We start from the raw sequence: 27741 nt of genomic DNA, 5'->3' as shown, positions 1-27741 counted from the left end.
GTGAAGCTTTGTACTTGAATTTTAGTTCATCATAGGCTTCTTTAGATTCTGCAAGCCTGTTTGAAAGCTCTCACTTACTCATTGAACCTTCCCCCATGTTATCCTTAATGATATTTACCTCAAGTGGTTAAGCTTTTGCACAAAGAGGACCTAGTGCTCTGATACCAATTGTTATTGTGAGGATCCAGTTAATACTGAGAAGGGGGGTGAATTAGTAATAACAATAAACTGAAATATTTTACCAATCTGAAAATACTTCTCAAAACAGTTCATAACTAGTACCAATAACTACTCAATCAATCACTTAAAACAAATTTACCAAACTACTCATTCATGTGTTCATCAACATGTAAGCAATGTAATGATATCAAATCCATACATAAACAAATCAACCACCATATGAACACAATATTTTTCACGTGGAAACCCAAATGAGAAAAACCATGGTGGGAATCGCTACCCACAAAATTTGCACTCTTTTGGAATGCACCCTATTAAAGGCCTAGCCTGGTTAGGAGCTTTACAATAATGCCCGGTTAAGAGCAAACCCTGTTAGGAGTCACCTGGTGAAGGGATTTTAACCTCGGCCCTATTAGGAGCTCTACCTTGTTAGAAGTAACCTTGCTAAATGATTTCAACTCAAGTTAATGAGCCACCCGGTGAAGGGATTTACAATATCGGGCCTGTTAGGACCTACCCGATTATGGGATTTTAATATTGTTGTAACTGTTAGGGAGCAACAGGTAAATTACCTAATCACAACACTCTCGACTTGCTAGTACAGATCCATTTCAGCTCCAATCTGCTTCACACATGCAGAATCTCAATCCGGTCCGGCACACTCTCCTTCTCTAATCACCGACACAAAATCTCATCTCAAACTTGACCTAAATACACTTTTCAACTAGGTCAGTTACATAACCCTAACAATAATGAATTTACATCATAGATCATATCAAATCATTACAGTTCATCATACAGATCATTATAAAAAATTTCAAGACAATTACACTCGTTGAATGATCATAACACATCACAGCACATCAATCTGATAAGTTGTCAAACCCTTAACACATTCTGCTAAGCACTTCGTTGTTTTCCAAGAAATTTTCTCCTTGATCGTGCTCAAACAACATCTTATCCATTCACACGGATTCTGACACGTCACCACTAAGATAAGATCATGAAAAGATCCACCGCCAAACCATAAAACATCACCGGTTAAAGATCTTGTCACCGGTTCTCAAACCCTACACTGAATATGCAATAGTCAATTACAAACATGACTTTCGATTCTCCAAAAATGATGTGGTTCCAGTCACAGACTCGTTATAATGTCATAAGCATACATTCCAAACTGCAACACCTAACTCAACACGGATCTCTACCGCAACCATCTCCTTCTCAGTTCCTACTTACCAATTCACTGTCAACTTAGCTAACATTCCATTACCAGTTAGGCTTAGATAACTTAGATGATATAGAAAACATAAGCAAACATGGTTGCCATCAATGACAACACAAATAACTGATCATAAAGCATCATATCATAATTATATCATCACCAACAGTCCATCAATATATCATCACCAACAGTCCATCAATATATCATCATCGTCCTTTATTGGTACATCATCATCTCCATCAGTTATGCCAACATGCCAACAAAGGTCACCCCTCAGAGTCAAATAGGTTAAGTTCTAAAAACTTAAACCAAATCCATACGAGCATAGCCTGATAAATAGAACTAGATAAACAAAATAATAGTCATATGGGCAAAGCCCGAAAAGAAGACAACCATAAAAAACTAGCTACTTAAGCAATGAGAGCAATCCTGAAGGGCAACGAAGGGGGATCTTGATCATCTGATTTACCCCATACATCAACGAGGTCTAGAGTGATGTCAGATGCAGACCACCCCTTGTCAGCAACAACTTCTTCTTCCTCTTTTTCCTTGTCCTCACGAACAGGCGAAATTACCAAAGCCAACTTGGGAAATCCCTTAGAAAAATCAAGCCAACCACCACCACCACCAAAAGCTGGACATCCACTGCCACTACCAATATCTAGGCCCGCCCCAACCTCAACCAAAGGCAAAGCCTCCATGCAAGGGCCACCAAGGAAAATCACTCCCACCATTAGAGTGGCAATGAGGAGCCTAGGACCAAGGGGTCTAAGAGAGCAGGGCTAAAGAACTATGGCCATGTCGACAACCGTGAGAGAAACCGCTAGTGCCACCTTATTAGCCTACACCTGTATCTAGAGCAACACATTGTTGCAAATACACACTTTAGTAAGAAAGCGACACACCAGTGGAAATAGAGCTATAAGGAAATAAAACAGATTTTCTATCTTTCCACAAGGAAAACAAAATATATACCTTGAAAGCATGCCAAATTTGGGTATACTTGAAAGGGAAACGAGGCCAATCCCCAAGAAGGGCCATGTGTCAAAAGAATGGATTTGGCTAAAAGGGAGGAAAAAAGTCATGAATCCAACTCCACAAGTTTGGCAAAATCTGGAAAACCAAGAAAATCTTCTAAAAACATTTGTGTGGACTTTCTAGGTTTGGCACATCCAAGCCAAATCTTAAAGCAATCTCAAGTTAAAAATATAAGGAAAAAAATTATGTTAGAAAAAATAAATATTTGTTATTAACATATATCCATTAGTAATGAAATCCGTTATTAATGGATATTTGTTTCCTGATATCATTGTTGTGATGTCATGTTTTGTAAAATAGAGATCCGTTTTGCAAAGTCTAGAAAAACACATTTTAGTAAAATGGACATAACTTTTACATTTATTATCGAAATTTTGATTTTTATAGTTGTTGGAAAGGTGATTCAAAGCTCTATGCAATGGAATCGGTAGTGTTTCTATATTATGCATAAAAAATAATTATAATTAATTTAAATTCATTCTTCATCTTTGAAACATCAAAAGCTCACAACTTTTGCATATGAATTTCCTCTTTCATGATTTTTTTTTAACAATCATCTCAAATTACTTGAAACATTAAATGAGTAATTAATAATTATTTTTTTTGGCATTTTACTAAGGAGTGTAATAAATTTTGATAAACCACCATATCTCTTTCTATTCCTTTCTCTACCTCTCTCTCCTGGGGTCTAAACCTATCACTTCACCTCTCTCTTGATCCCTCCCTCTTTTTTTGTCTCTATTTATACATCTCTCTAGGCCTCTCTCTCTAACTCGTTGAATCCCTTATTCCTTATTTCTCTCTCTCTCTCAAGCTCTACACTTATATTTCTACCTCTTCATCACTCCCTCTATCTCACTCTCTCTCTCTCCTAAGATTTAGACGTGTCTCTCTACATCTCCCTCCCATCCCTAGCAACAAAAGTCAGAGGGAGGGAGGGGTGGAGAGGTGAGATAGAGGGTAATTGGGGGAGAGAGAGAGAGAGAGAGAGAGAGAGAGAGAGAGAGAGAGAGAGAGAGAGAGAGAGAGAGAGAGAGATGGGGGTAATTAAGGGGTAGGAGGATAGAGAGAAAAGTGTCAACAAAGGGAGAGAGGGGGAGAGAGGTTAGAGAGAATGGGAGAGAGTTGGGGATAATTAGGGGATAGGAGGAGAGGAAGAGAGGGGCAAGTATCAGCAAAGGGAGAGAAGGATATATTGGGAGAGAGGTGAAGAGAGAGACATAGAGAGAGGGTAATTAGGGGGAGGGGGAGAGGGGGGAGAGGGGGGGAAAGGGAAGTATCAATAAAGAGAGAGAGAGAGAGAGAGAGAGAGAGAGAGAGAGAGAGAGAGTTGGGGTTAATTAGGGGATAGGAGGAGAGGGAGGGGGCAAGTATCAACAGAGGGAGAGAGACAAAGAGAGGGTAATAAGGGGGCTCCCTCTCCTCTCTCCTTTTGTTGATGCTTCCCTCTCCCCCAACCCCCACCCCTCTCTCTCTCTCTCTTTATTGATACTTCCCGCTCCCTCTCCCCCTAATTACCCTCTCTCTGGACCTCTCTCTTTGAACCTCTCTCCCCATCTCTCCCTATCTCCCTTTGTTGATACTTTCCTCTCTCTCTCTCTCTCTCTCTCTCTCTCTCTCTCTCTCTCTCTCTCTCTCTCTCTCTCTCTCTCTCTCTCTCTCTCTCTCTCCCTTTGTTGATACTTTCCCCTCTCCCCCCTCTCCTCCTACCCCCTAATTACCCCCAACTCTCTCTCTCATTCTCTTTTTCCCCAATTGCCCTCTCTCTCTCACACCTCTCTCCCCCTCTCACTTTATGCCCCAATTACCCTACCTCTCTTCTCATCTCCCTTTGTTGATACTTACCTTTCCCCCTGTACCCCTCCCCCTAATTACTCTCTCAACCTCCTCCCCTCTCTCTCATTCTCTATTTCCCCCTAATTACCTTCTCTCTCATTCTCTATTTCCCCCTAATTACCTTCTCTCTCACACACACCTCTCTCCCCCTCTTCCCCTCCCCCTAATTACTCTCTATCTCTCTCTTCACCTCTCTGCCCATCTCTCTTTCTCTCCCTTTGCTGATATTTGCCCCTCTCCCCTCTCCTCCTACCCCTTGATTTCCCCCAACCCTCTCATTCTCTCTTCCCCTCAATTACCCTCTATTTATCTAACCTCTCTCCCCCTCTCCCTTTGTAGATACTTCCCTCTACCACCTCTTCCCTCCCCTTAATTACCCTCCCTCTCTCTCTCTCCATCTTTGTCTCTCTCCACCTCTCTCCACCTCCCCTCTTTTCCTCCTACCCCCTAATTACCCCCAACTCTCTCTCTCTCATTCTCTCTTCACCCCAATTACCCTCTCTATCACCTCTTTCCCTTTGTTGATACTTCCATCTCCCCCTCTCTCCCTCGCTCCCTCCCTAGCAACAAAAGTCAAAGGGGAAAGATACTCCACACACCTCATCAAGAACTAAGATTCGAATATAGCTAACACAAAAACATCTAAATTAGAAAGATAATCAAACTTCATTACCAATAGGGAGAGAGATCTATATAGATGAAATAGAGATAGAAAGGGAGAGGAAGAGACAATAAAGAGAGGGGAGAGGGATAAAGAGAGATAGAAGAGATAAATATATAGAGAGGGAGAGAGAGATATAGATAAAGATAAGTAGAGATATAAGGGTGAAAATAGATGGAGAGGTAAAGAGAGGGAAAGATAGGAGAAATATAGAGAGATAGACATACCTAGAAAAGAGAGAGACACACACAAATATAGATATAGATATTAAGGTCTAGGAAGAGAGAGGGAGAAAGACATAAAGACAAGGATGCATAGAAAGAGGGAGACATATCTAGAGATAGAAAAGGGGAGAGGAAGATAGAGATGGAAATGAAGATAAAGAGAAGGGAGATGAATAGATATAGAGAAAGAGAGAGGTAATGACAAAGATAAATATATATATAGATAGGGAGGTATGGATAGAGAGGGGGACAAAGAGTGGGATACAAAAAGGAAGAGATATAGAGATATAAAGGAAGATGAAGATGGATAGATAGAGAGATGTAGATAGTGTGATAGAGTGATAAATAGAGAAATAGAGATTATAGATAGGGATAAATAGAGAGGGAAAGAGAAAGAGATAGAGATAGAGAGATATAGAGGAGGTATAGAGAAGGATGGAAGGAGAGAGCCAGAGATATAGAGAGAGGGGGGTAAATAAAGAGATGAAGGTAGAGAAAGGGTGAGATACATAGAGAGAGCAATAGAGGAAGAGAGAGAGAGATATTAATCACATATAGAGAAAGAGATATATTGATAGAGGGAGGTATAAAAAGAGAGATGGATATGGAAAGTGATAGAGATATGAAGATGGAGGTAGAGAAAGATATGGATAGAAAGTGATAGAGAGAGTAGGACAAATGGAGGGAGAGATGGAGTATAGATAAACATGAAGATAGATCTATATGGAGATAGAAATAGAGGGGACAAGAGTGGGAGAGAAAGGAGGCGATAGAGACAAGTAATAAATAGGTATAGGTAGAGGAAGGTAGAAGGAGGGAGATAAATAGAGAGAAGAGAGATTATTAGAGAGATATAGAATAGGGAGTGATAGGGATGGAGTGGGAGAGGGAGAGATATGAATAGAAAGAGGGAGATATATGTAGAGATAGATATAACTTGGGAAAGGTCTAGATGGTATGAGAAAAGGAGTGAGATAAGTAGAGAAGGCAAAGATAGAGGAAAGATATAGATAGAAGTAGAGTAAGGGAAAGGGAGAGAGATGGAAATGAAAGAGAGATAGAAGGAGAGGGAGAGAGAGTGAGATAAACCTAAGTAAATAGGGAGAAGGACAAAGAGGTATAATAGGACATTTTCTCCTACATCAACTTCGACAAAGGTGTGCATAGGATCAAGACAACAAGGCAACCTTCTATGATGATCTATGTAAAAAATTTAGTCTCGTTAGTATGTAAAATCAAAATGTTTCATTATTTACTATTTTTTAGATGTTTCAATTCTTTTGGGAGCAAAAAAAGAAAAAAAGAAAAAGACTTTGTATGCAAAATTTGAGTATTTAAATTTTTAAAAATAAAGGATTAACTTCAAATGATTATAATTAATTTTTGTTGTATAATTAAATTAACTTGTCCATTTTATAGATCTTTGAATTACCTTTCCAACACCTGTAAAAATCAAAATTTCGATAAGAAATGCAATAGTTATGCCCATTTTACTAAAGTATGTTTTTTAGGCTAAACAAAACGGATACCCGTTTTGGAAAACATGACATTACAAAAATGATGTCAAGAAACATATATCTATTACAAATGAATATCCATTTTGGTTTGGTATTAACAAACCAAATTCAAATTTTTCCCAACCCATACAAAAAGTGAAAGCGAAATTTGGCATGTTTGGCAAAGTAAAAAACACGTTTTTTCCCATTGCCACTTTTTGACCAACCATGATCTTGCACATACCCAAAACTAGAAAATATGCTTGAAGGACTCTAGTTGACCACAAAATGGACAACAAGGGTCCATATGAAGGCGATAGCCCAAAGGCAAGCCTTGGAAAAGAACACACCAGGCAAAATGGGCAAGCTCAGGTTCAATGAGAGTAGACCAAATGTTGTGAAACAAACATTGCCAAACAAAAAGGGATGCCTATAAATGCCATCAAAGGTTCAAAGAATGCACCATGGAATGATGAGGAGAAAGCTAGGAGTAACCCAAACACCATTTATAATTACAGAATGCAATATCAGGAGACCAATGCCAATCTTTCCACCAGGGTTTCACAAAGTCAATGCCAATTTTTTATAGCATATTTAGAGGAAGAGCGGACAAAACAATGCCAAATGTCTCTTGATCTAGCTAAGAAAGTTGGAGCTAGGTTTTCATATCTTCCCAAGAGTGAAGATTCATCGAAGCTCTATAGAACAAATCATGAGGGGTGTGAATGCCACAATTATGAAAGTGGAAGGCACAAACCCAAGGCAACCAAGCCATAGGAAGCCCTTGCAACTGAATACTGAATGTTGTGTTGATTAAAAGAAATACCATCTCAAAAGCCAGAGCTAGCCCACCAGAGCCAAGGCTTAATAGCTTCCCAGGCACGCCAAATACTTTTGGCCAAGAAAGTGCCTTTGATGTGAACATTTTTCATAACCAAATGGGTTTGAAAATCAATCCCTTTCAAGTAGGCCAAGTAACAAGAAAACCATAAGAAATGTAATGATAGAGGAGAATTTTCCAAGCTTCATGCTAGAAATGTCATGAACAATCCACTTGGCGTAAAGGGCCATCCTTGTCGTTGACAAGAGAGGAGCCCAAGACCAGTTGAGTCATGTGGCAGACAACAATACTCCCAAGCAACTCTATGAAAAACCTTGTGGTCTTCAGTAGAGGCCCATAAAAAACTTGCAAAAGCATTTCCAATTTTAAACTAGAGGCTTTAGGAGCCCAACAAGAGGAATAATAAACATGAGTGGTTGCAAGAATTTTAGAGTACACCTAGAATTTACCAACTAATGAAAGTAGCTTGGTGATCAAGTAGGAAAGCTTTTTCTCAATCCTAGCAAGAACCGCATTCCAAAGCTCCATCAACGAAGCCTAGAAAGCAAAAAGAATGCCCAAAAATTGAAAGATTTCACCATGTCCGATCCACTTCCACCCATATTGAAAAAGCCAAGGTGGATCCAGGAGAAAGGATTGCCTGTAACACTGAGTTTTATGCCATTAAATGGCAGAACCAAAAGCCAAACAAAATGTATCTAGGCATTGAAAGGCCTCTTTGACATTTTGCTCATCTTCGACAAACATGAGAAAAGAATCATACATGAAATGGCCATTGACAAGATGATGAGATGAATCAAGTAGGGCAATCCTCAGATGCACCCAATAGAAATGGAATGAGCCAACACGTATCCAAAACCTTCAACAACAAGCACATATAAAGAGGGGGCAAAAGGCCAGGGGAATCGACCAATGGAGCCCAAAGGCTTGAGATTGAGGATCATTAATGGTAATGCAAGTAGAGGCATCACCAAACAACATCTTAACAAACTAAGTGAAGTTGAGGCCAAAGCCAAGGGCACCCAACATAGCTAAAATGAAAGGTCATTCAATGGAGTCATAGGCTTCAACAAAATCAATTTTGAGGAACATGACTTGCAATTGAAAACGACGAATACCAAGATTTGATAAAATCAATCTATTCAAGATGAACAATTTTGGGGAGCATGTGTCTAATCTTCAAAGCTAAAGCCTTCACAATGATCTTGTAAGAGACATTTAGCAAGGTTATCGGCTTCTAGTTGTAGACATCCTCTAGATCACCATGCTAAGGTATGAACTTAATGTTAAATGTCCCAGGGATTGATTTTCAAACACTTCTAAGTAAAATTTGTGCAAGTTAGAAACCACACAATGCCAAAGTGCTTTATAAAATTCACAAGGGAATCCATCACACCCAAAAGCTTTGTCATCTGCCATGAAACTAACTTCTTTGAGGTCGTCAATGGTGAGCAATTGCTCATAGAAAGCATGTTGAGCTTCAAAAAGCTTGACTAGGATTACCCAAAGGCAATCTTGAAGAGCTCTGACACGCTCAGGGAATATGAGCACTCATGCTGATAATTGCATTTAAGTTTGATGATGTGACAATAATGACAATGACAATGATCACAACAATAGAGGTGATGTTTATGGTGATAGTGATAGTGATAGTGATGATGACGATGATGACATCAAGATACAAATGACAAAGTTGCATGGTATCGGATGCAAATACGACCATTTTTTACAACCCTGAATATGGATACATCATTCATAAACTACGCATACACATATTTAACACAATTTTCTAATTATTAGGTGAGATTTTCATTACTTCAAAAGCAATATAGACACATAATTGCTACATAAATAATTATAAGATGATTTAACAATCTACAATATGCAAAAGTAATAGAGTTGCATTGGAAGATAACCAAAAAAAATGGGTCGCTGACATAGAAAAACATTTCATTTGTCTTTCATTTGGTGTAAGTTTTGTTTATACAATTTTATTTTTAAATGTATGAATGGATTTTTTTTAAATTAGGACGATATACGTCAAATTTTAAAAAAATGAAATCGTATAGTATTAGGCATGATTGGAAAATCAAGGTTTTTTGGACACGCATGGGTATAATATCGAACATGTATCCGGGCAATGCTAGATACATACCCATTTCGGATATGAGGATACACATGCCCAAGGTGGGATAGAGGAGTATCTGACTGCTTTGACAAATGGTGATGATGATGATAACTACATGGATGAGAATGATGATGATAACAATGATCATGATGATGCTAATGATGACAATAATTACAATATTGACGATAATAATTACAACAATGATGATAATGATAAAAATGGTCGCAATGAAGATGAGAAAGTTGATGACAACAATGACATAATTATGACAATGGCATACTTGTCGGGACAGATTTGATGTTGATGGGAGCATTGTAGAAATCAAAGAAAAATGTTATACTCATTTTGCATTTATAAGAAAAACAAATGCATATTCAATAAACATAATCATCAATAGGTAGGTAGTCATAATATTTCCCATGGGATTTTGGAGAAACAATTTATTTTAAGAATGTTGTGAATTTAATTGTTCCAGATAAACAACAAATTTAACCAGTAATTTAATGGTTAACCATGGGGGTTGGAAGTAGTAAATCTGTGGTTTTTGCACAGTTAAGTTTTATTAACAAAACTACAAATATACCAAATGCTTGACAATTAAAAGCTACAGATATTAATCTCCAACAAGTCAATACTTAACTAAAAGTAGAGAACATAATCCGACCTAATAATTTCTCTAGAAGGGAATAAATACAGTTCTTGGTAAGTGCCTATTTCTCAATGTGGGAATATAGATAAGAGACACCTTAGAAAATATCTTATAAATACATGACAAAATTATTCTTGGGAACCAGTAATCTTCTTCTTTATTTCTTCGATATCTGTGGCCAACTCTTTTCTGCTTGACTGTAAAAACAAATGGTAAGCCATTCATAGAATAAGTAGCATGCTGGCAAAGAAAATTTTCCTACTAAAACATATGACAATAAGATTCTGTAATAACTAAAAAGACCAATCATCAGCTTTTAATTTTCAGAACCTTATATTTTGACCTAATTGTTACTACTTCGACCAAAAGAAATCTGAGCCTATGTTGTACCTTAAACAATAGGTATCGATAAACAAACCATCCAGTGTATCCAAGCCCAATCAGCTCCATAATCTTAGGAAGCTGATAACATTAATCCAAAGAGAAATGCCAAAACAGTTTAGATGCTATAACAATTTTCTGTTCAGTTTGATTTTATCAAAGATCAAGCTAGATTTTATACCAGAGGAACCGAGTTGATCGCTCCAACAAGTATGGAGGAAAGCCATACAGCCACAATTGCACCTCCACCATAAAGAAGAACTGTAGATTTGTTTTCAACTGCATCCCACTGTAACAATGATCAAGATCAAAGGTCTTCAAATCAAAGAGATTAGGTTTCAAAAAGTGAAATTGGTTTGCTTGGTTAATAATACTGGGTGCCCTTTCCCTTTTCCTTTACATGACCAGTTTACTTGAGAATCAATACTTGGGTGTAGCTACCTTTTCCTTCAATTCAGCAAACAATTCTTCTGCTTGAACAGAACTAGTAGATGCGTCATCTGATGATGTAGCTCTGATTGGAAGAGGTGAAAACTTTAATGATCCTGCAAATGGTGGCATTTTTCAGTGCTGTCAGTTTTAAGTATATACTACAGTATAAAACAACTGACATGCAAATGCATAAATGGACATAGAAGTATACTCCGTACATCCAGTTGTGTATAAGGAGTGAGAGTGAGTAATACGTATAATGTTACAATAATTGGTGCTACCCATATACACATTTCTTGTTTGCTAGCTAACTTGAATGTTACATTCTCCATAACAACTATTTAGTATTTTCTGTCTCATGTAATTCTGAAGAAGAATTTGGTTGCCTTTTTTATCAGTGAATTTGGTTAAGCATAGAACTAATCATTGCTAGAGTAAACGAATATCAGCTCCTTTCAGTTCCATTTTAAGAACATGACCAATTGGTGCTGCCCATATACACATTTCTTGTTTGCTAGCTAACTTGAATTTTACATTCTCCATAACAACTATTTAGTATTTTCTGTCTCATGCAATTCTGAAAAAGAATTTGGTTGCCTTTTTTATCAGTGAATTTGGTTAAGCATAGAACTAATCATTGCTAGAGTTAACGAATATCAGCTCCTTTCAGTTCCATTTTAAGAACATGACCAACTAGGGTGCCATTTTTTTTAGCCAGTGATATAACAAGGGATGAATTGTGATGCAGATGCATTAAGACACTATCTGTTTTGCGGAAGATTCAATTGAGGTAGTTGAGGACATTGGGTAGTTACGAAAGAAAACGGTGAAATGGTTGCATTGGGGAAAAGAAAAGAATGAGAGACGTTAGATAAGAGAATGATGCATGCAGCATTGGTTTATGGAGGAAATAAGTGAGAAGAGAAATGACTTGGAACCATTGAAGGATTGGGCAAAGTTGACATATCAAAAACATGAGACGGAGGCGGTATGCTTAATCAGCCGATTAACATCTAGAGAGGGTGAATCGTGATTCCTTGTGGAAAATGAGGCAGAAACTAGCAAACAATGGATCAGATGAATTTCAGTTTGTTTTGTTTGCATAAAGGATGCAGTTGTTTGTGACTATATTTTCAGGAAAATGAATAAAACCATTTCATTCAGATTGTTTCGGCTGTATATTTGACTCAAGACAGATAATGAAATGGTAGTTTGTGTTGCTTTGTTAAATTCCTGTAGTTCCTGTCATGCTGGGTAGTTCTTAGCATCGTTCTAAATTTCAGTCAGTTTATTGAGTTATTGTTCTTGTACTGAGTTCCTGTCACCTTTGAAGGCCGAGTTGGTTTGCATTTGTTTGGGAAGTCGTCCGTAATCATTATGGTATCAGAGCCACAGATTCTGAGTGCATAGGCAGAGCGCCGAATGAGAGGCAGCCTGTGCGAGGACCGGTGGATGGGAAAAAGAGTCAAGTGGCTGTTGTCTCAAAGTAAACCCTAAAAGTTTTTGTTGCAGGTGAGAGTAGGCCTATGACTGTAGAGGGTAAAGGAGGAGGCCACGAGAGTGCATAAGATTGTGACTGAAAATTTGTTTGCGAAGGATATCCAAGAATCTGAGGACGAAGATGAATTTGACGAGAGAGATGAGATGGGTCATGAGGAGACCTGTGAAGATCCCATCTTGGGAAAAGTATTGGGATGAAATGGAGAACAAAAAGCTCTGTGAGGAATTGGAAAAGATTGAAAGATGGATGGATTCCTTGAAAAAGAGTTATTATTCTGATAATGATTGCAAGAAAAAAGAAATAAATAGAAGATTGCAAGTCTGTAGCAGAGCCATGTCTTTTGGAAGGCATAAAAATACATAATAATGATGAGGAGATGAGTGTAGCAGTACCTGAAAATGAAGAAGAGAAGGATGAGATTGCAGCAATTGAGGAGGTTGCAGCAAAGGTAACGATTGCCAAAAGAATGAAAAATGTAGTTATGAATGCAGCAATAGAACATAAGGATGTTGTTGTGAATGGTGAAGATGGAAAAGATTTGTTGTTAAATATGTTGGAATTAACAGAAGAATGGTTGGAAAAGATGGCTGATAAAGGTGAGAAGATGAAGATTGTAGCAATGGATGATGCTACAGTAATAATGAGTTACACAGTAAATTTATTTGCATGTTGTGAAGATAATGTTTTATTTTTATTTGAGATGATAAGAGAAGAACATAGCATAGTAAATGCAGATTTACATAAGGATGCAGTAGATTTTGATGTGATTGAACGAAAGATGGAAAAGGTGAAGGAGTTTGACAAAGAAGATAGGGAAATCTTGAATTTCCATAGAATCGTTTATATCGACTTGTGCATGGATGAGTGTGCAAGAAAAATTTGGCAGCGAAGGATGGTAAAAAGTGGATGTAAATCCACGAGAACAGAGAAGCAAAGTGAGCAGAGATGCAAGCAAAGGATGACAGTTGTTCCGACGAGGTGTTGGAAGAAGAGAAAAAAAGAAGAAGAAAGCAATAACTTTTGTTGATGACCTCATGTGCAGGAGCACATGATTTCTTTTGTCTCCAGGGGAGCCTGATGCAGGAGCATCAAGACACTATCCATTTTGCAGAAGATTCAGTTGAGGTATTTGAGGACATTGGGTAGTTACGAGAGAAAATGGTGAAACAGTTGGATTGGGGAAAAGAAAAGAACGAGAGACATTAGATCAGAGAATGATGGACGCAGCATTGGTTTATGGAGGAAATGAGTGGGAAGAGAAATGACTTGGATCCATTGAAGGATCGAATCATCGAACAGAGTTGACAATTCAGAAACATGAGATGGAGGCGGCCTGCATAATTGGCAGATTAACATCTAGAGTGGGTGAATTGTGATTCCTTGTAGAAAATGAGGTAGAAACTAGCGAACAATGGGTTAGATGAATTTCGGTTTGTTTTGTTAGCATAAAGGATGCAGTTGTTTGTGACTACATTTTCAAGTAAAAGAATAAAACTATTTCATTCAGATTGTTTCAGCTGTAGGTTTGACTCAAGACAGATAATGAAATGGTAGTTTGTGTTGCTTTGTTAAGGTCCTGTAGTTCCTGTCATGCTGGGTAGTTATTAGCATTGTTCTAAATTTCGGTCAGTTTATTGAGTTATTGTTCTTGTACAAAGTTCCTGTCACCTTTGAGTTATTGTTCTTGTACTGAGTTACTATCACCTTTGCATTTGTTTGGGAAGTCATCTGTCATCAAATTGGAAGGTAAAACTCTAAGTTGCAGGGTTCGCCGGGTTCAAGACCTGGTACTGGTCTGGTTCGTTTTGGGTTTGGGTCCTGGTCCGGTTCGCCTTTGGGTTCGGCCAGGATTCGTACCCGGGCAAACCCAGGGCGAACCTGGACAGCTAGGTGCCCAAATTTACATTTTTTTTTGCAAAATTTTATAACATTTATAGCAATGAGTTCAAACTTGCAGATTTGTGTGATTGTTTTGCAAGTTATCATGCAGGTTTAAGACTTAAAATTATTATAGACAATAACAAACAATTGATAGATTTATTCAAATTTTTTATGTCTGAAGCAAGATAAAGCAGAGCAGCAAACAATTGAATTCTGACCTCTTACTTGTTAACCTTATACAATGTACTAGAGAAATGCTCAATCACAACAGCAAAATACCCATGCATTAGCCGATTCTAATTAACAATCCTCGGCTTATATAAAAAAACAAAAATATTCAGTTTCCCGAGCTCACTTTCTTGACAGTTCATTCTCCTTCTTCATCTTCAATGGCATTAATCGTTTCCGTGAAAGACTTTTGCTGTTATTATTGACTGCTATTGCAATTATTCTTGACTTGCAATTAGTCTTTCATCTTCTTAGTGCTACTCTTGACTGCTATTGTATTTACTGCTATTGCATTTATTGTTGATTGCTATTGCAAGAAGAAGAAGAATCCATTAGATGATTTAAACTTAGTATAAAGTTCCAATTGTTGCAAGTTGAATTTTGAAACAATGATACTTGAACTTGATATTATCATTTTAATATTTTGATGTTGAACTTGAAGTATATGATGCTATGATGGTATGAAATATGATCATGATGCTATGATTACAAGTTTATGGTGTTTTTGTTGTTTATATGATATTATGTTGCATTCTAATCTTAATTCATATATATATGTGTGTGTGTGTGTGTGTGTGTGTGTGTTTGTACAAACAAACCTAAAACCCATTTTAAAATTTTGCCGTACCGGCAAACCGGTTCTTTGAACCGAAACTTGAACCCGAACCCAAACCGGCAACTTAGGTAAAACTTTGGCAATTGGCTCAAAAAGGTATGCATTGCTAATTGGGCATGTTGGGGGAATTGTTGTGACATTTTCACACATCGCCCCATTGCAAATGAGGACCCCACTTTTTTCCTGCCTTTTGGCATAGTGGTAGAGTCTTTTTGCTACTAGCCTTTTATTTGAAGAAGTGCACTTTCTCAGATGGCTAGATAATGGTAGAGTCATTTCTCTCTCCTTAGGTTGGAAGGATGTCAAGTGATGTCAATTTAAACAGGGTAAGTGAAGGAGGTTTGAAAAGTGAAGACCATAGGGCAAAATTTGTTTAAGTATGGGAAAATTTCCATTGCCCTCTAGCAGGAGCAATTTCCATTGCTCTTGCTTAGGAGCGAAATTCATTTGATACACTTCCATTGCTTAGGTTTTGGAGCGAACTTCCTTTGCTTGGGTTTTGAAGCGAATTTCTTCCTTTGCTATCAAAGTGGGCTGATTGCACTCTATCAAGATGTTAGAGATGGTGACTTAAATTCTCTTCCATTGCTCTCAATTTGGAGCGACTTCCATTGCTCCCAATTTGGAGCGACTTCCATTGCTCATCCATAGGAGTGAATTTCTTCCTTTGCCATCCAAGGAAGTTGATTGCACTTTATTGAGAGGTAAGTTGCATATAGTACATGAAAACTTCCTTTGCCCCATTCTAGGAGCGAAATCCACTTCCTTTGCCCCATTCTTGGAGCGAATTTTGTTTCCTTTGCTCCTTCTTAGGAGAGAATTTCCTCTCCAACCCTCCTATGACATATGAAACTCCATCTAGTCATCATATGATGTCTTTGTTTGAGCAATGAAGTCAATCCTCAATCAGCAACCTAAAATTTGGCTAAGTACAAGGTCATTTCCATTACTCCCCTTTAGGAGTGAAATTGACTTCCTTTGCTCCCTCTCAGGATCGAAATCCTCTTCCATTGCCCTCATCTTGGAGCGATGTGGACTTCCTTTGCATATTTGAGGGTGATGAACAAGTTCAATGCCTTTAACATCATTGAAAGAGGTAAATGCATCATGATTTTGACAAAGGAAAGGATGGAGATGACGAATTTGAAATGATTTCCTTTGCTCCCCTTTAGGAGCAAAATCTACTTCCATTGCACCTCATTTGGAGCGAATAACTCTTCATTTGCTCTTTCATGAGAGCGGATTTGCTTCTAAGGCCTCTCATGAAGGTAATTTGATGCATATGAGTTGATGAATGGAGAGTAAGTGGATGAAAACTGAGCTAAGTGTCTAGATTGCAATGACTTTCTTTGCTGCCCTTTAGGAGCGAAATGTACTTACTTTGCTCCCCTCTAGGAGCGAAATTGACTTCCTTTGCTCCCCCCTTTAGGAGTGAAATGTGCTTCCATTGCTCCTTCTCAGGAGCAAAATTACCTTTCTTTGCTCTTTCATGAGAGCAAAATTCCTTCCTAAGCATTTTTAATGATGACTTGATGACTTTTGCACATGGAGACTAGGCATGATTGATTAAAAAGTGACAAGTTGATAAAAAAGCAGTTAAGAGCAGGTTGGATGGTGATTCGAAGTTGACTTCCTTTGCTCCCTCTTAGAAGCAAAAATCACTTCCTTTGCTCCTCCTCTGGAGCGAATTTCACTTCCTTTGCTCTTCCTTAGGAGCGAAGTCACTTCTCTTGCATACTCAATGGTGATTTGATGAATTTCAACTAAGGGGAGAACGAATCTAGATGCTTTACCTTGCATGGAACCCCACCTTTGCCCACTGAAAGGATCAAATGGATGGAATGATGCTGAAAGTTTGAACCTTAAGTCACTTCCATTGCTCCTCCTTAGGAGCGAATTTCACTTCCATTGCTCCCTCTCAGGAGCGAAAATCACTTCCTTTGCTCCTTAGTTGGAGCGAATTTTACTTCCTTTGCTCCTCCTTAGGAGCAAACTTCCTTCCATTGCATCCTAAAAGGTGAGTTAATGAACTTTGACACATGGAGAACTAACCTTGAACATTTCCTATATTTCACCTTGCATATTGACATGGCATGAGCAAGTGAAGGGAGCAGATTTACTCAATTGATATGTACTTCCTTTGCTCCTCAATAGGAGCAACCTCCCCTATAGATGCACTTATCAGACCAAAAACACATAAAAAATCAGAGATCATATCAAATTAAGAGGATGTGTAAAGGTAATATACCATGTGTGTTTGATACCATATTTGTTTTGTTTTGCAGATGTGAAAGGATGATGATACAAATTGCAAAGCAACACCTTGAAAGAATAAGAGAAGGAAGATTGCAAAACCCACACCACCATGAACTTCAAGGGGAAAACTTCGTCGGCAAACACAAGGGTATCAAGGAAGGTGACTACACAAGTAGGATTCACTTATAGAAGAACATGATCCACACATCCAGGGATGTAGATGAAAGAATCATCAGCATGAAGGGGATCACAAAGAAAGAATTCCAAAGGAGTGAAAAAGTAGTCGTGACATCAAGGGTTTGTTTGCCCTCTCGGGTGAATACTTAAAGCATGAAGTACGTAATGCAGAACAATGCCATAGATATCAGACAAGTATCAGATATGTTATTCCATTCATAATTCCTGTCTTTACAAGTTACAATGAGGAGTACATAAAGATACCGAGGGGGTGCGAGCGCCAACCGCCGCATCGCAACTGCCACCCCTCGGGTGCCAACTAACAAACCCAATTACGACTTAATTAACTATTCGTATTCCCGTATACAATAATGCGGCTAACATCATCCCCCCCCAAAAGAAAAGTCGTCTCCAGGCGACTTACAACAAAATGGAGAATACATGGAGCTCGCAAAATCCAGAAGAAAAAAAAACTAAGGGAGTGCAGAAGGCGTCCCTGATGAAGAAGGCGCCGGTGGTGGTGTAGCAGTGGACGCCAAGCGTCCACGAAGCTCATACACCTGCTCCGTCCTCCTCTTGAGATCCCGTTCCGCGACCATTTGCCGCTCCATAGCAGTCTTTACCATGTAGGCTGCCTCGAGCACCTCCTTATCCTTCTTGTCCACATTTTCCAGGGCACTGACCAACCGAGTCTCCAACAGCTCCCTCGAAGCCCTCTCCTCCTCCAACTGTATCAGCAAGGCAGACTTCTCGGCTACTAAATTGTCCACCGCTGCCTGGTTCTGTGCCATGGTAGCCTCTAGCTCGTGAAACCTGGTAGCCAGCTCCTCCCGAGCTGTGACTGCTGCCATCCTCAAAGCCTCAACTGTAGTTGCCATCTATTGTGACCTTCGAAGCTCTAGATAACCTTCACGGAAGGCCTGCTCTACCTCTCTCACCAACGACTGCATCTGGGTCTCGCCAACCCTCTCAGTGAGGCGCCAAGCCTCCAGCATCGCCAGGCTCTCCGTGTCCGGCCACCCGGTATGCTCAAAACACCTCTCAAACTCAGCTCGGCATCCCATGCGAGCAAAGGTCAACAACCCTTCCATCCGCTCAACCATGGTCGCATCGGCCTGGAGCGTGGCAGATGACACAAGCCGCTGTGCTCCCAGAGTCATCTCCGTAATAAACTGCTCCAACTCTGCACCCTGCTGACTTCCCACGAGCACCTCCTCTACTCTGTACAGACTGGTTACTACCACCGCAGGGGGTGAAGCAACTCTCTGAACTGCCCTGCTGCTCGGGGAACTCCCTTCCTCGAGATCAATGACATCCAAGGAATACGTGGTCTGCCCTGGGGATAAAGTGGCCTCTCCTGGTGCCATGGGTGCCATCTGGTAACGGCTCAACCAGCTAGTGAGGTCATCATGAAGAGTGCTTGTTGTCATCATTGCCTCTTGCATATATCCTGGTAACCCTGGCACATTCTGTCCTGTCACATCCGGCACCTCGTGCACCATGGAAGCCTCTGCACTCGCCAAGGTCTCCACCCGTGGTGGTGTCATGGCTATCGTCGCCCGAGGCTGCCCGAAACTAGGAACTGGTACCGTGGTAACTACACTCACTGTCCCGAAGGACCGTGGCACCGCCAACTGACAAGTCTTTGGTAAGCGGGCTGGTGTAAAGTGGACCTGCACCTCTGGTGCTACAGTAGACCCTACTGTACCTGCAGACTCCACTACCCCTTCTTCAGGCAACTGGTCGCCCCTTCTCCCTGTAGTCGGAAACTCCCTCCGCTTACCTGGGAGGTGTCTGCTGATTCCTCCTTGCCACTGTCTACATCCTTAGCCTCAGACTCTTCCGTGTCGGACTCTGTATCGGACATGGCGGCCTTCTTTCGTTTTGTGCCCAAACGTGCCTCCGTGCCATGTGCCAAGACGTCTAAGTGTGACCAGTAGAGTATGGGTGGCTAGTCTGGTGCAACACGACCCTGTGGCTCCAATGGCTGTGAGCCCGAGGTGTTCTGTGTGCGGACTGCCTCCAGGAATAATCCAATGGCGTGATGCGGCATGTAGAACTTCTTGTATTGCAGCGTCATGAACTCGTCCATCCTATCCACCAATAGTGACGCCCAATCATATACCACTCCATTGTGTAGCCCATTCATCAGTACTATCTGTGCAATGGCTATGTCCGACGTGCGGGTGGCACCTGTGAGGCGACTCTTCACCACCGACAACAGGCATCGCCATACTCCCTTGGCAAAAAATTGTTTCTTCACTCCCCGACTCTTGCTTGCACTCTTGAGGCTATCTTTCTCGGCTTGGGTAAGGTTATCGTGCAACATCAGCTGGAGCAGTGTAGCACGATTCTCGGGGGATATTTTCTGGGAGGTGTCTATTTTCTTTCCTTTTATCCCTGGTATGCCAAATACCCTAGTGAACTCGCCTGCCGTGAATGACACTATTATCCTCTGATGTTGATAATCAAATACCGACTAGTGGCGATGTTTGTCATAGCTGCCAATCATGGCACGCAAAACCACCTCAAAGTCCTTTATCGAAAAAACTGGCATCTGGACCGCCCAGTGTACTTGTGCCTGGCGAAGGCTTTTCTTTATTAAATCATCCTGAGGTGTTTTGGCCCACCAGTTCCAATAGTCGATTCCATTCAAACCCTCGAACATAACATTATCTGCCGTTATTTCATCTCTGTCCTTTGTCGCCAAGGGTTTGGGACGATGCTTCTTGCTTTTTTGACTGGTGCTCATATCGAGACTACCTGCAATGCACACCCCAGATGGTAGAATCCGTTTGCCTGTGTCTGCACTGGTTCCTTTTTGCCCTCCTTGCAACTTGTCTTCTAACGGCTGCAACCGCTTTCGCCAATCTGCCTTGTTCCTGTTTGTGTCCATTAGTACAGATTACTTCTTCGATTCTGCTTTTATAACCCCCCTTTTTTTCCAAAATGAAAACCGTCTGCCCGTAATCGGTACAGACTCGTGCGGCTTGGTGCCGACTGCGGTTGCACGGTTGTGTGGCTGCGGGCTGTGCGCTGCGCGGCTGTGCGGTTGCGCATGGAGGCTGTGTGGCTGCGTGTGGAGGCTGTGCGGGCTGCGCGTGGAGGTTGCGGAAGTGTGCGGCTTCGGAGTTGTGCGGGCGGGGTTTTATTGTCGGTTGGTGGTTGGCGGTGTGCGGTTGGCGTGTGCGGTGACCACCGCACGGTGGTGCCACCGTCGGTGATTCCACCGTACGGTGGGCCCACTTTCTTCTTTTTTTTTTTTTTTTTAAAAATTTAAATTTTTATTTTTTTATTTTTTTAAGCATTCGTCATGGTTCGGGCTCCCTCCGTTCGTGGTAGATTTTTAATTTCGACCCGTTGACGACATCTGGTATCTCTTCCCCGTCCAGCGTCCACAACTTAATTGCCCCGTTGGTATTGACCTCGCGTACCTTGAATGGTCCTAGCCAACGCACTTTGAATTTCCCAGGTTTGATTTCGTTCCTTCCATTGAATTTCAATACCAATTGCCCAGGAGTAAACTTCATTCGCCGGAGATGCTTGTCGTGCCAAACCTTCCGTCTTTGCTGGGCCGTCTCTGTCGCCCATTGAGCCATCATCCTTCGTTCGTCCAATTTGTTCAAGGCGTACAGTCTCTCCCTCAGGCTTTCCATGTCGCCAAGTCGATTATCGATGGCGATCCGGAGACTCGGCACCATGAATTCCACTGGCACCACCGCTTCTTGTCCATACATTAGCTGGAAGGGAGTCTATCCAGTAGTTACCTTGTAAGTTGTTCGGTATGCCCAAAGTACTGACGGTAGGCACTCCTCCCAATCATCCTTCTCCACTCCGCAAGACTTATATATCACCAACATTATTATTTTATTGGTCGCCTCGACCTGCCCATTCGCCCGTGGATAGTAGGGGCTTGATAAGGAGTGGAAGATTTTAAACTCCGTTGTTAGCAATCGGATTATGTGATTTACAAAATGGCCTCCTTTGTCACTCGTCAGTTGGATTGGAATCCCATACCGCGTAATGATGTGTTCATAGATGAATTTTGCTGTATTGACCGCCGAATTGTCGGGTAAGGCCCGTGTCTCCACCCACTTGGTCAAGTATTATGTTGCCACTACAATGTATCTGCATTGTCGAGCTCTACTTGGTTTTAATGGTCCGACGAAATCTAATCCCCATCTCTCAAACAGTTCCTGGGCATTCGATGGGTTGAGGGGCATAAAATCCCTTTTTAATGGTCGTCCGGCCCATTGGCATGTATCACAGCTTGTTACCCACTCCCTGACGTCATTATGTAGTGTCAGCCACCACAGTCCTGCCAACAGGACTTTCCTCGCCGTGGTGTCGGGCCCCATGTGTCCACCTGCGGGCCCTTCATGTGCTTCCCTTAAGACGCCCGGAATTTCCTCTTCTAGGACACATCGCCGTAGGATCTGATCGGGCCCCATTTTATACAATAGGCCATTAATGAGTTGGAATGTCCTACTCCTCAATACCAGTTTCCTTCTTTCTCCTGGTGGCATCTCCCTCGGGAACTGTGATGTCGACAAATATTCCCCCACGCTTACGTACCAGGCGGGGAGAACCGCGATGCAAAATAAGTGAGCGTCTGGAAAATCTTCGTTCACTCCTTCGGCTGGTTCTCCTGACTGGATTCTCGACAGCTGGTCAACTATCACATGGCTCTTCCCAGGTCTTACTATAATGTTGAATGTAAATTCCTGCAGCAATAGCAGCCATTGACTGATTCGTCCTTGGATAATTGGCTTGTTTACCAGATACATTAAAGCCTGGTGGTCCACGTAAAATGTGAACGGGGTGGCGAGCAAGTAATGTCGAAATTTCTGGACGGAGTACACCATCCCGAGGGCTTCCCTTTCTGTGGTGCTATAATTTTTCTCTGCCTTCGACAGGAGTCTTCTTGAAAAGTAGACCGGGTGATCTAGCCCGTGGTCCCCAACCTGCGCCAGTGTGGCCCCTATGGCAAAGTTGGATGCGTCAACGTGTACGTGGAACTCTTTGTCCCAATCAGGATATGTTAGGATTGGCGCACCCACCAACCGTGACTTCAGTTCTTGGAAGGCCTCCTCCTGAGCCGTCCCCCATATATACCGTTCACCTTTCCTTGTCAGCTTGTCCAAAGGGCAGGATACTCGAGCAAAATTTTTGATAAATCGCCTATAATACCCTATGTGTCCTAGGAAGGATTTGACTCCCATGACATCTGTGGGTGCCTCCATTTCCACTATCACCCGAATCTTGTCTGGGTCAGTCTTGAGTCCAGCCTTACACACTATGTGTCCTAGCAGCTTCCCTTGAGGCACCATGAATCTGCATTTTTGGGGGTTGAGTGCTAGGCGAGCTCGCCTGCATCTCTCCATGCATTCGCCTAGTGCAGCCATATGTGTATCTTGGTTACTGTAGATGGACCAGTCGTCCAGGAACGCCCTGAAGTTCCCTACTGACATCTTTTCAAATATGTGAAGGATTATCCGTTGAAATGTCGCTGGTGCATTGCATAATCCGAACGGCATTCGATTATACGCGTACACGCCATCCTCCACTATGAAGGTGGTTTTTAATTTGTCTTCTTCGGCGATGGATATCTGAAAATCCATCCATGAATGAATAAATTTCATGACCGGCCACTTCTTCCAAGATGCTATCCGTAAATGGTATTGGAAACGGGTCTTTTATGGTGACCGTGTTAAGGCATCTGAAATCCACGCAGATTCGTATTTGGTTTGCCTCTTTTTTAAGGGATATCACTATGGGCGACACCCACTCGCTAGTCTGCACTTTAAAAATAATCCTGGCTTCGAGCATACATTCAATTTCATCATTCACTCTTGCCGCATAGTTTTTATTCATTCTGTATGGCCTCTTCCGTACAGGTACGGCCCCAGGTACGAGTGAAATTTTTTGTATGCACAGTTCTGGCGGCACCCCTTTGAGGTCTTTATACGTCCAAGCGAATACATCCTTGTATTCCATGAATATTTTAAACCCAGCGGCTTTCAGGACTGGGTTCCAATCGTCGCCAACCAGGATGTTTCTTGGCTCTGCTTCCGTGCCGAGGTTTGTAGGTTTTACCGATTCTTCGTACCGGATTGGTTTTGTCATGTCAAACCTGTATGCTGGTACTTCGTTGACCGGGGCATCCCCTTCGGTGTATTCCCCGTACGCTGGCGGAAATTTGTTCTCGTCTCGATCCTCGTCTACCTGCAACATGTTACACCCATACAGCAACTCGTAGTCCTCCATTTGCCAGTGGAAAAGTCCATTAAGGGAATCGGTCTCGTCCTCAGAACATCCTTGGATTCCGAGAACGCCTTCCTCGTTCGGTTCCCTTCTGTACTTTCCTCCGTCAACTCCGCCTTCGCCGTCTGATTCCGACTCTGACGCGAGTTCTTCGCTCACAAGTTGTGTTTTCAGGTCGATAATAAATTTTCTCCCGGCTTTCTCCATTGACAACGTGTTACGCTTCCAATTGTGATTCACCCTGGCTGCCACCAACCACCCTCTGCCTAGAATGGCATCGTATCCTTTCTTGGCTAGCGGAATCACCACGAAGTCGAGGACAAATGGTTGTGTCCCGATGGTCACTTGTTGCGCCATGAGCGTTCCAAGGGGTTTGATACCATGTTGATCCGCTCCCAGTAAGTTAAAGGTTGACGGCCATAGTGTTGGTTTGCCAAGCTGCTTCCAGGTTTCTTTCGGAAGCACATTCACTCCGGACCCGCCGTCAACGATAGTGTCAGTCAGAATGGTTCCCAATATTCCCATTTCTACCACCACTGGGTGTCGGCCACTGTATAGTGTTAGGACCAATGGGTCTATAGGTGTTCTGCTAGTACCATCCATATTCCGGGTTGCCTGACTATGTGGGGTTACTTGGACCGTACGTAGGAGTGCCGTACGTAATTGTGGCATCGTTTCCAGAAGGTCCTTCATTTTTACCGGCACTTCAATCTGCAGCATTTGCTTCAGGATATTCTCCTCCGCCTCAGATCGGGAGGTACTTACCGCTTCTTGGGTGCTCCTTTGTGCCAACATTTCCTTCGCCACTTCCGCCTTGGCCTCCAGCACCCGCTGCTTCTCCGTGCGAGGGTCCGGGTATGTGGCCTTCTTTACTTGCGACCGTGTGATTGCCAATACCCATTCCTCCGTCCTGTCGATGTTGAGCAGGTTTACTCCAGACTTTGGGCACGTTCCATCATCGTGGTCTCCAGGCCCACACCATTTGCATAATTTTTGTGGAGTTTCTTCTGAGGTGCATTCTCTAGCAAAGTGGCCCCATTGATTGCAGGCTCGGCACTGGATCATTGGTCGTCCCTTTGCATCATATTGGATTCGGCTCCTATTATTATTATTGGTCCTCCCCCCTTGCTGATTGTTCCGATATCCGCTAGATGATGCATTATTGTTGGCGGTTTGTGAAGTTCCGGCGGCCGGCTGCTCTTGCGTGAAGAGAACTTGTTGGTTCCTGGTTTTCATATTGTAGGGACATTCCTTTGTTAAATGTCCCGCAATCTGGCAAATGTCGCAGAAAGCCTTCTTGGGACAAGACCCCTTGGTGTGTCCGTCACTCCTACAGTCGGTACACCACACTTCATTTTCTTCTGTTTTACTTGTACTCCCTTTCATGGCTTTGAATTCTTTCAGCATTCGTTCCATGTCCTTTTGGAGCGCGTGTACCTTTTTACTCGATTCGCCACCGCTACTGCTTTCCCCGTCAGAATCTTCATCCTCCTCAGATGAATATTTATTACTTTTCTTCTTCCTTGATGTTTTGTATTCGCTCTCTAGGTCCATTGCCCTATTATAGGCGTCGTCATATGACGTAGGGGGTACAATTTTCATTTTTTTCCGTAGGGAGGATTTCAATCCTTCCACAAACCATCGTTTTTTCAAGCCCTCAGCCGGTTGGCTCTCCATTTTACCCAACAATTCCTTTAGTCTCCTGCTGTATGCCCGTACTGTCTCCTTGGTACCTTGTTTGGTACTGTATATCTCTATTACAATTTCGTTGTCATCACGGAGCAACCGAAACTCCTCCGTGAATTCCTTCTATAGGTTGGCCCACGTGGCCACTTTTTGCTTATCTACATCGGAGTACCAATCTATGGCGACTCCACGTAACGTGGCTAGGAACTGCTGTACCCAGTCATTTTGGTCTGTCACTCCGTTGGCAGACCAAATGGTTTCACATGTACGGCAGTGCCGTAAGGGGTCTTCCTTGCCATCCCCTATGAACTTTGGTAATTTTTGTTTACTCGCCATCCCAGGTCGTCTTCCTGGGGGCGGTTTTGTCTGTGTCTGTGGCCCTGTGCTGCTTCCTCCGGTGGCGTTGGTGGTGTGTCCTGCGTGGGCGACTGGAGGTACGGTGTTTTGCTTGTCGTGTGTGGCACCTACACCCGTACGGTTACCCTCCCCTTCGCTCTCACACACGCCCACTCCTGGTTCCCGTTGGTGATATCCACTCTGTGCCGTAAGGGATAAGTTTCTGAACCGATCCCGAGTCTCCTCGACTAGATTTCACCGTAACCTTGTTTCTTCTAGAAACTCTTCGTGGCTCCACGTCCTACGATGATCTGGCGACGCGTAGAAATTTCCGTCGGCCTCTACACCCTCCGTGACACCTCCTTGGTTCCCCTCGGGTCCCCCTTCGGCAGGTCGTCCTTCGGCAAGTTGCCTCAGCCTCCGTCTACGTTCTACTTGCTGCTCCAGAATCAAGGCCCTCTGCGCAGCCTCCCACTCGTCTGTTTCTACTTTTTTATTTCTATCCTTATTCAATAGGTTTGGCATTAATTGTCACACATTTCCATAACTCACAATTCATAAATCAAAACATGTCTTTATTAATTCATCTGCTCAAGTACAACTTGTGTCAATGACACTTTTATTTGAAAATAAAAAATTCAACGTTCAATTCCCTCCTGGCCTGGCGCCATCCCGTTCCGTTTCCCGTTGGCTGTTTTCTTCATAGTTGCGAAGGATCTGTTGGCGTCGCTCTTCCTGGGCAATCTCCTCCAGGTGCGCCTGTTGTGCTAGCGATGCTTGTGCAAGCAACCGGGGGAGGTGGTTCATCAACCGGTTCATTGCCGGGCTAACCTCCAGAGCTGTCCACACGGCACTTGGTGGGATTTCCGCCTCTGCCGCCTCTCGTCGGACGTAGGTCTGGATGGCTACCTGGAGTAGAATTGAAAATTCTCTCCTTGCCGTGTCTTCGCCTGTGTAAAGTTCCGTTTGTGCATCGTCCGCCTCTGGGTTTATTTCACCAACTAGTAGGCCCATTGTGTCTGTGCGCCATCCGTGTCTTCCGTTCCCGAGTACGTCTAGGCAACGGCGCCAAATGTTTGCCCTCTCGGGTGAATACTTAAAGCATGAAGTACGTAATGCAGAACAATGCCATAGATATCAGACAAGTATCAGATATGTTATTCCATTCATAATTCCTGTCTTTACAAGTTACAATGAGGAGTACATAAAGATACCGAGGGGGTGCGAGCGCCAACCGCCACATCGCAACTGCCACCCCTCGGGTGCCAACTAACAAACCCAATTACGACTTAATTAACTATTCGTATTCCCGTATACAATAATGCGGCTAACAGGGTTCATTCCAAGGCAATGTCAAGATTCAAAAATAAGAGGAAGTCAACATCTACACCTTGCACCTTCATGGCTTTCAGCTTGAGACATTCAAGAGGATAGTTTCAAAAGAGTTAATCAAAGTTAGAAGATCATCTTGAACAACATGATATAATTTGGAAACACGCCTTCATCATCATCACTACTGAAGCTTGATAATGTTGAGTATCAAGAGATATTATTCAATATTCATTCATGATGATGAATCCAGTCCACAACTACAAGTTGAGGTGGCATCCTAGTCACCATTCCATCAATCAAAAGGTTCCACATCAGCATGTTCGGATTCAATGCACCAAACTCACCCATGGAGGGCACAAACTCCAATATACCT

General features: G+C 42.2%; 1 protein-coding gene across 1 annotated transcript in view; it reads right to left on the bottom strand.

The window, feature by feature from the left end:
* Positions 1 to 10156: 10156 nt before the first annotated feature.
* The window catches only part of LOC131063008 (protein CURVATURE THYLAKOID 1A, chloroplastic), a 67870-nt gene continuing 50285 nt past the window's right edge, over positions 10157 to 27741 (bottom strand). Inside the window, exons 2-5 of the mRNA XM_057996762.2 lie at positions 11101 to 11204; positions 10841 to 10948; positions 10669 to 10740; positions 10157 to 10475 (exon numbers count right to left, since the gene is read on the bottom strand). Of these exons, the coding sequence (XP_057852745.2) occupies positions 10407 to 10475; positions 10669 to 10740; positions 10841 to 10948; positions 11101 to 11204 (353 nt within the window). The 3' untranslated portion in view covers positions 10157 to 10406. The remainder of the gene's footprint in view (positions 10476 to 10668; positions 10741 to 10840; positions 10949 to 11100; positions 11205 to 27741) is intronic.

The sequence above is a fragment of the Cryptomeria japonica genome, chromosome 2 (genome assembly GCF_030272615.1).
Source record: "Cryptomeria japonica chromosome 2, Sugi_1.0, whole genome shotgun sequence".
Lineage (NCBI taxonomy): Eukaryota > Viridiplantae > Streptophyta > Pinopsida > Cupressales > Cupressaceae > Cryptomeria > Cryptomeria japonica.
This window is presented reverse-complemented; position numbering and strand designations above follow the sequence as displayed.